At 41.3% G+C, this 12,624-nt stretch overlaps 1 protein-coding gene across 1 annotated transcript in view; it reads right to left on the bottom strand.

Moving 5' to 3' along the window:
- Positions 1-12,624, bottom strand: part of LOC146001885 (phenoloxidase 2-like) — a 73,642-nt gene that overhangs the window by 7,792 nt on the left and 53,226 nt on the right. The window contains exon 12 of the mRNA XM_083139593.1: positions 11,991-12,226. Coding sequence (XP_082995719.1) covers positions 11,991-12,226 — 236 coding nt within the window. The remainder of the gene's footprint in view (positions 1-11,990; positions 12,227-12,624) is intronic.

The raw sequence follows: 12,624 nt of genomic DNA, 5'->3' as shown, positions 1-12,624 counted from the left end.
CTTCCACACGACGCCTTCGTTGGTTTCCATGCTCGGATACAATCCAAACACTTCATCCTTGTCGAATTTCCCCGTGCTCAGGTAGTCTCGTGCCAACGGTCCCAACTCGATTTTATCCGAAGACGACGTGCTGCTTATGGCTCGACGTCGTGGTGCGTCCTTCAGTTCGAACGGCGTCGAAGGAATGCTTGAAATGGGCGTGGGTACAATGTAACTTTTAGCTGCAAGTGGTACGAGTTCGTTGATCAAATTTTTATTTTGTTCCGTGACACCTTTAATTTCTTTACCTAGATCGCTGATGGCATCGATCACAGGTTGATCTTGACGTTTTTTTTCTTCGTAGAATCCGCGATTCTCGGATTTCCAACCTTTGAAGCGTTTCGCGAGGTAATCGCGAAGCTTAAGATTTTCGTCTTCGATTTTTCGTTTCGTCATAACGTTATTTATACACGTCGTTTCTCACAACGTTGCAACGTTTAGAAAGTCGTTGATTTTGTTTCTGTATTTTCCGTCGTTGGGTTTCCTCGTCATGTCGATCGTCGCGAATCCGAAATCGTCACTGTTCCAGCAAGAAGAGCAGCGTTCCGAAAATTGATTGTAGTTCATGTCTCCGCCTACGTAGTCATCGTATGCGTGCTTGAGGTTGGTGTGATCTTGACGAAACAAATATATGAAATTAGCGTTGTCGCGTAGTAACTGTTTTGGAATTTTGGAAAACGTTTGAGCTAGGTAAAAGCAATCCATTCCTTTGTGACGACCTTGCGTGAAAAAGTTGCGAATTTCATTTTGATTTTTCAGGATGACATCGTCGAACACAACGACTGAATTTTCACGACAATCGTCGAGTGGTTTTATTTCCGAAGCGAACGTTGCAATGTCCAGACCATCGTACAGTTTCGTCAGTTGCTGGTTTCGTCAGTTGCTGGTATTTGGATTGCTCCAAACTTTTCGAGAACATGATTGTAGTTCATGTCTCCGCCTACGTAGTCATCGTATGCGTGCTTGAGGTTGGTGTGATCTTGACGAAACAAATATATGAAATTAGCGTTGTCGCGTAGTAACTGTTTTGGAATTTTGGAAAACGTTTGAGCTAGGTAAAAGCAATCCATTCCTTTGTGACGACCTTGCGTGAAAAAGTTGCGAATTTCATTTTGATTTTCCAGGATGACATCGTCGAACACAACGACTGAATTTTCACGACAATCGTCGAGTGGTTTTATTTCCAGACCATCGTACAGTTTCGTCAGTTGCTGGTTTCGTCAGTTGCTGGTATTTGGATTGCTCCAAACTTTTCGAGAACACGTACAGGTGCCTGTTCTTCCAATCTAACCAATTCTGTGCGAGGAGAAAATTGACCACGAGAAGTGTCGTTTTCCCACACCCTGAAGGACCTACGATTAGACAGCGGATGCTGTCGGGAAGCAACTCGCCGTTCTTTTTTTTCGTTTGACTTTCCGAATCCGGTAGACGCTTCACCACGTTCCACGTACTCACAAGATCACTTCGTTCGCGTTGATCCAACTCTTTTCCGGAAGTCCCAGCCATTTGACAAACAGTTTGTCACCTTTCCTACGCAATACTTTCTCTATGAGGTACGTGTCGGGGTGTTTCGTTTTAGAGAGTTCCTCTTCGTAAAATCTTCCTTTCAAAATCTCGTCGCTACTATCCTTTATTATATACGTGTGTCGGTTTCCGGGTAAAACTCGAACCACCGTAAAAAGTTCCGTGCTCCAATTTTTTGTGAATCCCTTCTCGAAGGTGCGTTTGAATATGCTGATTCTCACCTGGTCTCCAATTTTGAATTTTGATTTCTTGGTAGTCGGAGTGTACTTTGGATAGTAAACTGTAGAAATTAAACGCTGCTCGTCAGATTTCGTAACGTCAGCTGGCTTCATGCCTATCGTTCTGTGTACCGTATCATTATAAGTGTCGACGAGTTCCGGCAGGATGTCGACCCATTTGTAATTTCCCCGAAGCGTGAATCGTTTCCACATGTGTGTTTTCAAGGTTCGATTAAATCTTTCCACGATGCTGGCTTTGATGTGACTGAAAGTCGAATAATAAACTTTTGGAATACGGCGTTGTAAAATTCTTTACCGTTGTCCGTTTGCAAAAACCGTGGTCGTCTGTCGCTTTCGCAAAAAATAGTCTTGAATGCTTCCGTGACGCATGTTCCCGTTTTGGCTTTCAAAGGTAGAGCCCATGCGAATTTCGAAAATGTGTCTATGACGGTGAGGAGGTACTTGTTGCCCTTGTTCATCTTTTTCAAATTGCCGCTGTTCATCTCGACGAGGTCACTTTGCCAGAGGTCATCGATGCCCTTTGTTACCACAGCCAAACGTTCGTAGTTGCGGCGTGCAGGTTTATGCAATTCTTCGACGATGGCTTGCCTAGACATTTTTAGAGATTACGTTTGAAGAGAAGCACCAGCGTGATGGAATTCAAAGAGGGTGGCACCTCGCTTGTGTTTTGAATGATCAGCTTATCACCGGCACTCACGTCGAAAACAGTAAGATCTTCGTCTTCGTGTATTTCATATATGTTATGCGTTTCGTTCCAACGTGCCAGAGGAATGTTTCCTGCTTTCTGGACACCACGATTCGATATCAACGTCATGGTGGGAACGCTAGCTTTTCTGCCGTGAGACCAGTACGAAAATTCGTTTATCTGAATTGTGCCATCGAGGAGAAACTTGTAATACGGATGATAAGGATGTAACATGTACAGTTTGTTACCTTCGACGAACGTGGAGATTCTCTGTTGATTGGGTACGCTGTTGATTTCGATGGCTTGCAAGGTGAACAATTTGGCGATTTTAGTGTCGACGCTGAGCAAATTACTGTGAACGTGTCCAAGTTTATTTTCAATGGGCAACAAATGCTCGACTATGGTATCCGTTATGGCAGAAAATGACGGTTTGATTTTCACTTCCACGTTCAACTGCTTGTAGTTTTCGTTCAGTTCTTGCAACTTGACACCGAAAGAGACCAGCGTCGATTCCTGCGTGGATTCCAACACTCCAACTTGATCTCTGATGTTGACGACAATGTTCTGAAGGTTCTCAACTTGATTCAATTTCGAACTTTTCTCGGTAAGATCGTTCACGATGCTTCGCATTTCGGTAAACTGCGTGTGAAGCTTCGTGACGCTCTGCGAAGTGGGCAACGTCGACACCAGCGAAGTAATTTCATCTCGAATCTGTTCCACGTTTGCCGTTTCCGTTTCTAGTCGTTTCAGCATTCGAGATATGTTCCTTTTCAAAGCGTGTAATTCTTTGGAGGTGGGGAGATTGGCCACCGTACTTTCGAGATCGCTCAATGAACTTTTGATGTCACTCGAATCGGATAATGCCGTCACTGCCGTTTTCAATTTTTCCAAATCTTCCTTCGAAGGCACACTCGTCTGTAACGATTCCAAGTCAACCTGTATGTTGTCCAGTACGTGATGAAAATGAGCAAGGTTCGATTCCACGTTCAAATTTTCTAAATATTCGATCTTCTGCTGAACCGTGCTTAACGTGTCTTGAATACTGGTCAACGCGCTTGCTTGAACGTGAATATTTTTAATTTCTTCGTTGATCAACTCCAAAGACACCTGAATCGTAGCGATGGTGGTTTGAATGTGTTCGAAATCTTGATAAGCCTCCAATTGAATTTTTATGTTCGCAACGCTTTTACTGATGACCTGCAGTTCGTCTGACGATGGTAGTTTTTTCATTGTATCTTCCAAAGTCTGTAACTTGGATTTAATTTCTTCCAACGTGCTGGTGAATTCTTCTTGTAATTTAGAAACGACGACATGCAAGCGTTCTACATCGATATCATTCACAACGGTTTGAAGTTCAGATAAATTCTTTTCAATTGCGGAAGTTCGTTCTTCGATTTCGAGTTTCAATTTTTCCAAATCTTTCGATTGAAATTGCTGTAATTTGGCCAAATCATTTTGAACGTTGTCGTAAGAAGGTACATCAACATAATTTTTTATCAGTCTTTTCAGTTCGGAATCGATTTTCAGAATAGGATCGAGACATTGCGTTTGGAGCGTAGCGATTTCCGATTGTAAACTATTGTTTAAGGTCTCCTGCAAAGCAATCAAATCGCTCCTCAACTTTTTAACTCGAACGTCGAGCATGAGAATCTCTCCTGCGTGGTCTACACGCTTGGTGTGGCCGAAAATGTCGTTAGGCATTCTTTTTGTTAACGGTTATTTATAATAGGATAGGTGATTCGTAATTCTACGAAGAGAGGAATGAGTTTGTCGTAATCTCCGAGGAGTTCCACGTAAAGATAATCTCCTGCAGACACATCGTACGCCATGTTAGAAAGTACCTTGTCGTGCTTCATTCGAAAAACGTTCTTGCCGGTAGAAATTTTGATTTCTCCTTCGTTCTCCGGATTCACGATGATTTGAAGTTTCCCATCGATCGGAATTTCGTAAAAATGTAAATTGTTGTTGAAGACGTAAAAGGTTTTACCCACGTCCTCGTCCAATTTTATCCAAATGCTGTTGAGGTGAATGATCAACAGGCCGTTCAGTTTAGATAACATGGAAGGTAGAAATTCATGATCTGTCGTGCGGTGTACAGTCTCCATTGTTTGCTTTCGAAAACCAAAGAGATTTATTGTCCTTGCTAGTTATTTATTGTGTATGTGACAGTTAAAGTTTTTATTTTTATTTTAGTTATAGTTATATAAGTTTATTTTTTTTTATTTGCATTGCCTACAATTTTTACTAATTTCTAAACGATAGTGCCCCCAAGGCAACGTGTGTATTCCGCAAGACAAAATACATCTTTTATCGTCATGCGGATCTAAAGCTACTTTCCTAACTTTGTTTGTTGTAATCACATGGTCTACACTTTGGATTCTTTGTTCTATACTTAGTATCGTCGATTGTGAGTAAAGGCAATCGATGTAATCGTGGAAGGTGAGTTTGTTCTCCACCGTATTCTTGCACACACCTTTTGCTTTCTTCGTGACGCTACTTTCTGTTCTCTTGGCATACATTTTCGAACGCAAACCCGCGAACTCGACAATAATATCACCGTTACATTCATCTTTCAGTTTACCTAGGACTTTTTTGTTGAGGGAAGGAATCCCAAATCTGTTGGGTTGAGGATATGCAGAAGTATCGAAATACTCAAGCATGGAAGGATTTTTTATGTCTTCATAGAGGTTAGGTGTTTGTATGCTGTAAATGAAGCTGTCGGTGTCCGTGTACAAAAGTAATATCTTATCATTGAAGAAGGGTTTCATCACGTCATAATGAAATTCGAACATGTAAAGTTTCGACAAGTCGAGAACCGTTGTGCCAACGTAAATTGGTTTTCTGAATTTCATCAATTTTATATCTAGATTGAAAAGTGCCAAATTCTCATTGTAAATTTTTCTCGACTTGAATCTAGGATCGGCCACCCACTTCATGCATTTATTTTTATCTGAAACCAATTTCACGTCTACATGATTCCGCACGTTTTCCATCGTCTTGCCATACACCGCGTTATTCATCAATTTAAAAAAAATCTTTGTCTAAATCGGAAGTGGCAACTGTCCTATGTTGCGTGTTTGTTTCAATGTACGGTTTGAGCCACTCGGAATGTTTAAACCTGAGGACTATTCTAATATTCGCTACCTTAGCACCCTTCCCGATCAAGAATCGGAGATTCGAGTAATGAACAACGTATCTCTTTTTCCCCCTCTAGAGTCAATAAAAGCTTGCATTCATTAGAATGAGGCGAAGATTTGAACTCGGATGCCGGTGGTAAATCGCTAAACAGATCGTGTAAATGGTCGGGGAATTCGATATCCACCTCTGCGAAGAAGCCATACTCACTATCATCGAAATTTTCTATATCTATTGATGCCCATTCGAATCCCCCGTAAGGAAGTTTCTGTACCATGGCATGTCCGTAGAGATTATTAACATCGGCGTAGAAGATGTAATTCGATGCTCGATTTGAATCATAATCTTCTTTCATGTGCACGTTGTTGGCTTTTGCATATCTCTGTACACATTGTACCATCCCGCCCCGAATCCCCCTCTCGATGAAAAGTAACATGTCCACGTCCGATATCAGTTCCAGCTTGACCTTTGTCTGGAATAACATTGCCGACCACGCTAATCCCCGTAGGCTGTAGAAATACGCTGGATCTAATTTATAAATATTCGTTGCCGTTTTCCTGAACGCTTGAAAAACATCCGCGAGTATCGTTACGTCTAACTTTAAGTAGGCATCGTGGTAGTCTCCGAGTGTCCTACATTCTAATTTCTCCCACAGGAGTTGCGCGTGTTGGTATTCTTCGTCCGTAATTCCTTTCTCTCTGAGTCTGCTGTAAAATTCTCTTGGAAGTGGGAGAGCGTCGTCATTAAATTTAGAATTATCACTAACATATTCGTAAGGATAAACCCCTTTACGTCTAACGAGTTCTATGTCTACGTTGGGAAAACTAGCTTTTGTAATTTTGAATTGTTCGTCTAAAAGTTTGCTGGCTAGAGCGTCCAGGCTGGCAGAGAGAAATCTGTATGAATCCAGAAACCTCATCTCGATGGTATTTTTAGTCTCAGGAATCATAACTTTCTTACTTATAGAGATGTATCGTTCTTCGTTTTGAGCAAGAATATCTATTTTTTGAGTGTCGTATCCGAGTTTCCTAATTAAGGGATGAAAGTCGTAATTAGAACCATTGTGAAAGAATATGGGGACGAATTTTGGTTTTTGGATTTTGAGGTTGCATGCATTACAGATTCCGCTTATGAAGCGACCGTCCGTATGCGAATGGTGAAACACTTTACGATTGTCGTCTGTGAAGTGGTTATCACACACAGGACACTTGACAGTGTCATAGTAATTTTGAAGTTCGATAGCACATAAGGGAAGCATCGGTTTCGATGTTTGCAGCATGCATCCAATTTTCCCAACCTCCTTGATCATATTTTCGAAGAAGCGTTCGATTGCATCGGGTCCTCGGTATACGTACGGTTCATCTATTTTATCCTGTCGCACGACAACGTAACCGAAACTGTTTGGTTCGTGAAAATGGTAAGGTGTGGTAGAAGAAACTTCGAGATCCGGATCGCAGTATGAGAGTGGTTTGAGGAACGCCTCGAAATCAGCAACGATGATGGCCGGATGTTCCAACAATGCCTTGTGCATTTTGAATTCTTCCACTTCGTTCTTTTCGGGCATCAACATTCGAACCGGTCTGTTGTTGCCGCAATATATTTTATGTTGAACAAGTTTATCGATAGCAATCTGACGTCCGGTGTATAATCGATAATTGGATTGTTTTCGATCGTCGAACGTGGTCAAACACCTTGGGCAAACTTCGATGTGGTTTGCATACTTGGTAGTTTGACTTCTGACCAAACGTGATAGTGAACGAATGAGACAGTAATGATGAACACTGTCGTTTGAAATTAGAAGAAGATTAATCACACGAGCATCATCATCGTCAACATCGCTTATCCTGACGGGATGCACGACATGTTTATCCAACGTATAGGAATACACGTTGATGATTAAGCGTTTTCCTTCTGCATCTCGTGCTCGTGTTTCGAATTTTGATATATCAGAAATGGTCATCGGGTATTCGATGCCAGACATTGCATTTTCCAGTTCAGGTTCATGCTGCTTGTAATGATAAACCTGTTCTGGATTATTTGACCAATGAATCGGGTGAAGTTCCGCCAACACACACCAAAGAAAACATTTATCATCTATATTTTGAATGTTCAGCACGGCTTTTTTATTTTTAATATCCACTGGAAGAGGAACGTAGCTGGATGCACGAAGAGGCGAGAATTGGTTTAAGTAAACGATTAACGTGTGAGGACTTCCTCACAGAGACCATCCCGACCCTTTAGCCTCGAAATCGTCGTGTTTCTTTACCAGTTCATTTGAAAGATCAGAATAAAATTCGCCCAAATTATCGACGTCCGCCAAATGAAGAGCTTGGTTTTTTGTTCGATGATAAAAGACTCTTGTTGTACCATCGACTTTTTCGTATTCGGAAAATAGATCAACGTATACTTTTATGGAATTATTTTCCAATTTATTTTTTAGAATATTTATCACGGATGTTTTCGTTTCACGCAAGAAACTAAGAATGTCACAGCCTGGTTCCGAAGTAAAAGAGAAATCCTGAATATGACGGTTAAATGCAGATCTAATTGGTTTTCGTTCATCGGATAATTTAACTTGTTTGGAAGTGGAAGCTTCGGTTCCTGGATCATCGATTTTTCTTTTCAATGTTCCTTGTTCGGTTGATGGTTTGCAAATTTTCAGGTGTTTACTTAAATTTGCAATGCTGATCATTTTTCTACATCGAGCACAAGGCTTAGAAGGTAACGAACCATTAATTCTCGAAGCTGTTTCGCTACATCTTGCTCTGAGCTTGCTAATATTAGTTTTTGATATTAATTTTTCGCAAGTAACACATTCGATCAAACTGGTGGATTCCATTATGCTTTCTCAGATCACACAAACCAAAAAGTCTACAATTTTCAGGTATGTTATTTATATAGAATTTCTTGGGTGTGAATACAAAACTCAAGAATTCAATCTACTGTAAATAAAATTTCAGGTATGTTATTTATATAGAATTTCTTGGGTGTGAATACAAAACTCAAGAATTCAATCTTCTGTGAATACAATTTTCAGGTATGTTATTTTATATAGAATTTCTTGGGGTGATTACAAAACTCAAAAATTCAATCTACTGTGAATAGAATTTCAGGTATGTTATTTATATGGAATTTCTCGGGGGAATACAAAAATCAAAATTCAACTTAACGTGAATATAATTTCCAGGTATGTTATTTTATATAGAATTTTCTCGGGGCGAATACAAAACTCAAAAATCCGAGACAGTTCAGTTTTAACGTGTTCATATTTGAAAAAAAAATGCAAAATACGCCTTGGATATTTCAACTAATCCACTTTACTAGATTGGAGAAACTCTAACTATTGTCATTTGGAACCCTTAATTTTAATCGGGAAGTTCACCGATAATTGATCGGCAACAACATGGTATTGATTTGATTCAATCGAATTTTTTTATCGTTGTCGTTTTTTTTTCGAACGCGTTGTCGTGGTGTTTGCTTTTCGTTTTTGGGATTCTCTGTGATTCGGATACAACTTCTGCTCCGTAAAACAGCACAAAGAACCGTCCCTATTCAGGATCGCACTCGGGTTCGTATCAGGGTGATAGGGACAGTAAGTTTTTGCGAATGTTCTATATTAAAATTTTTATCGGGTCCAAACAATTTCACATGCTGCTTTTTGAACAATGAAATTTTTGTTGTGAAAAGGTAATCGCGATTCTGAGCATGATAACGTGTAAATTCTGTGGGCGAAATATGAAATTCCTCATTCGTTTTTACGTTGCGCACCAAGAGTATAGAAAGAGAGTGCATTTTTTCAGTATTTGGTTAAGAGTCCTTGCAGATACAAATACGAAGGAACCCCAGGTTGGATCGGTTTTATGTTCGCAAAAGAATCGGTATATTTAGCAGCAGCGCCGATATCGTCGTCCGTCAATAATTTCTCCCAATCCTCGACAAACTTATAATCTGACGATGTATCGAAACCGATATTGAAAACATTCACGAACGAGGGTTCGTATAGAATTTTCTGCACGCTCGGAATAAAATTTAAATTTCTATCGCAATGCAAAACTATGTTCCACAGATCACGTTCCAAACTTTGTGGTAAAATAGACGTCGATATTCGATTTTTTAAGAAGTAGGCTGGCGCAAGCGGGAAGGGTGGCAGAGGAGAAATTCTGTTTTCCTCATCCAAGAGAAAATCCGGATCGTACATACCAAGTTCGACTAAATTTAATTTTGGTCCCAACCGAACTTCAAAACTCGATAGTTTTACGGCGGAAGAACAATCGGGATGCAGGTCCACCCACTGACCCTCGACGAAGAGGTGCTCGTCCTCCGGCTCGAGGTGGACGCGACCGATGCCGTAGACGTGGAAGTCGGGAGGATAGTGCACCCAGACGATGCAATCCCTGATCGTGGGGTTGGCGGGATCCCGCCCCGCGCCGGGGAACAGCCTGAACGACTGATCCATGAGCCCGTTGTAGGGGAACGCGTGTTTCTCCTCGAAAGGCATGCTCACGGACGTTAGGTCGAATTCCCCCAAAGCGATGTGCCTTCCCCATGTACGTTTCGGCGGAAACGCAAATCTGAGTTCGTTGGGCCAAACATCCGGTGCGTATTCTTTCAAAAGCCTATCAAAATGGACACCTTCCATGTATACGAACCGATCGGAGGAGTTCCTTCGACCGAAAGCATGTTTATACACATCGTGCGATAGATCGAACGAAGCACGGACATAAATTCTATTTAATTGGAGCGTGTACTTATTTGCACTGTAAGTGAAGTAAACCGTACCGTAGAGCCAAGCGAGGAAGACGGTTGCAGGGAAATTGGATTTCAAAAATTCATATTGATTCCAAATCTTAACCCACATAGCAGCTTCAAAACATCGCTCCGATAAAAATATTCGGTCTTGAGTTGCGTGGTGATCGGTGAAATTCGGTAGAGGGTAGAAAATTTTTTTCTCGAGGTACACGCCATCGTCCTGCGGTTTCACGATAGGCGTCAGATCCGGCTGGTAGGAAGACTTCACATGCAACATCAATTCTTTGTAGGTGAAATACATTTTTTTTTAATCACTTCGACAACAAATGATTGCGATTGAGATAAAACGGCACACCCGGAACGATCGGTTTTACAAAAAACAAACTGCTCAGATATTTTTTCGTTTTCGTATCGTGATCTTCCAATTGGATCTCCCAATCTTTGCAATCGGTTATTTTGGGAAACATTACTCCGTCGATCGTTTCGACGAATCCTAGTTTCAAAAGTTTACCGAAATAAGGTTCGTATAAAATCTGTTGGATGGACGGTACAACACTCAACGTTTTATCGGAACACAGAACCAAATCCCAAAGATCGCACACCATGCGCTGCGGCATCAAATCGTGCGACGTGTAACCGGTCACCAGCGTATACCACGGAGCCAGGGGAAAAATTTTAACTCTACTCTCGAATGTGAGCAATTTTGCCACTAGCTCGCTTTCGTTTGGGGGCAATTGAATATTGTGAAAACGTCCTTCCAAGTTCACAAGAGGTGCGAGGGTTGCGTCGAGATCGGTTATTGCGGAAGAACAACCGGGATGCAGGTCCACCCACTGGCCCTCGACGAAGAGGTGCTCGTCCTCCGGCTCGAGGTGGACGCGACCGATGCCGTAGACGTGGAAGTCGGGACAGGGATTTTTCCTTAACAAAAATAATTTTGATTATCACACACACACACACCGCAGAAGATCACACATGAGTTTTTTAAAAAAAACATCGTAGCAGATTACACTGAGAGCAGGTCGTAGTAGATTACACTGAGGGACCTTACAGTAAGAGGAGACAGACTTATAGGAAAATGTCGTAAGTCATTTCAAAAGTAGATCAAAGGACGAGGTTAGCATAAGAGCAAAATTGCAGGAGGTAAAAAATAGCTTAAAAAGTGATGCCAGAGCTTCTTCTGTCCACTTTTCTCTCATTGTAGGTTAGTTTAGTCCGTAAAACGTCGTAAAATAAAAAGTAGGTCAAAGGGCTGTTCCAGCACGTTGGGTTCCACCTACTCTAAAGTAGGTCAAAGCACGTAGAGGCTCTCGTGTAGTTTAGCACGTAATAAAAAAAATATGAATAGGTTAAGTTATATCACGTAAGATCGTGGCATTCATACCAAGTATGACGTGGGAAAAATTGAACATTTCACTAAAACATCGCTAAACGCTAAAACATCGACAAAAAATTGTCAAAATATGTCAAAAACTGATATTCAATTGATAAAAAAAGAGGAAACAAAAGGGCTCGTACCAAGTATTACTTAGAAACAATCAATTTACACTAGAATCCTAGCCATATTCATTATCGGTTGAGACTGACCTAACCACTACATTGAAGAGACTGGCGCTTACCTTGTCCTCCTGCCAGTTGGTGACCATGGCGAAAAGCTCGCAGGGGAATCCCTGGGAGTTCCCCTTCGGAATGAGCAAGTGCTGTGGCCATCCGCACCCGCAGAAGTTGAATCTCTCCCTGGCCTCACCCTCCGGAGGTCTCTGGGTCAAATCCCGGAAGGTCTTCCCAAACGCTATGGTCACCGAAGAATCCTCGGAACGACGGGAGATAGTGGTTGACCTCTGATTGGCTGGAACTGGAAAGAAACATGTTACGAAAATTAGTATATAGGGTGTCCCATAAAGTTTTGACCAAAATTTGGAAGGATGTTTTCACGACAAATTTTAACCCTGAGAAATGTCGTTTTCGAATTGCGAACGTTGGAAAATCACGATACTGTATAGTCCAGGAGCATAGCCTATGTCAATATTTCTATACTCCATGAGTTTTTGAATGAAGGGAATATATGACTACCGGTAATACGTTGCTAGTGTGGTACACAATAACGTACTACCAGGTGTTTTGCCCGCAATTGTGGCAGAAGGCCTGTGTGAAGTCATAAATCCAAGATGTCTACCGCTTCATGCACTAAGAAAATCCATCATACCTCCATTAATAGTGGTTTTGGAAAAAAAAAATATAGATACATGTTTG

This window comes from Lepisma saccharinum, chromosome 18 (assembly GCF_977018435.1).
Source record: "Lepisma saccharinum chromosome 18, izLepSacc3.1, whole genome shotgun sequence".
Classification (NCBI taxonomy): domain Eukaryota; kingdom Metazoa; phylum Arthropoda; class Insecta; order Zygentoma; family Lepismatidae; genus Lepisma; species Lepisma saccharinum.
The sequence above is the reverse complement of the archived record's forward strand: the minus strand, read 5'-3'. Positions and strand labels throughout refer to the sequence as shown.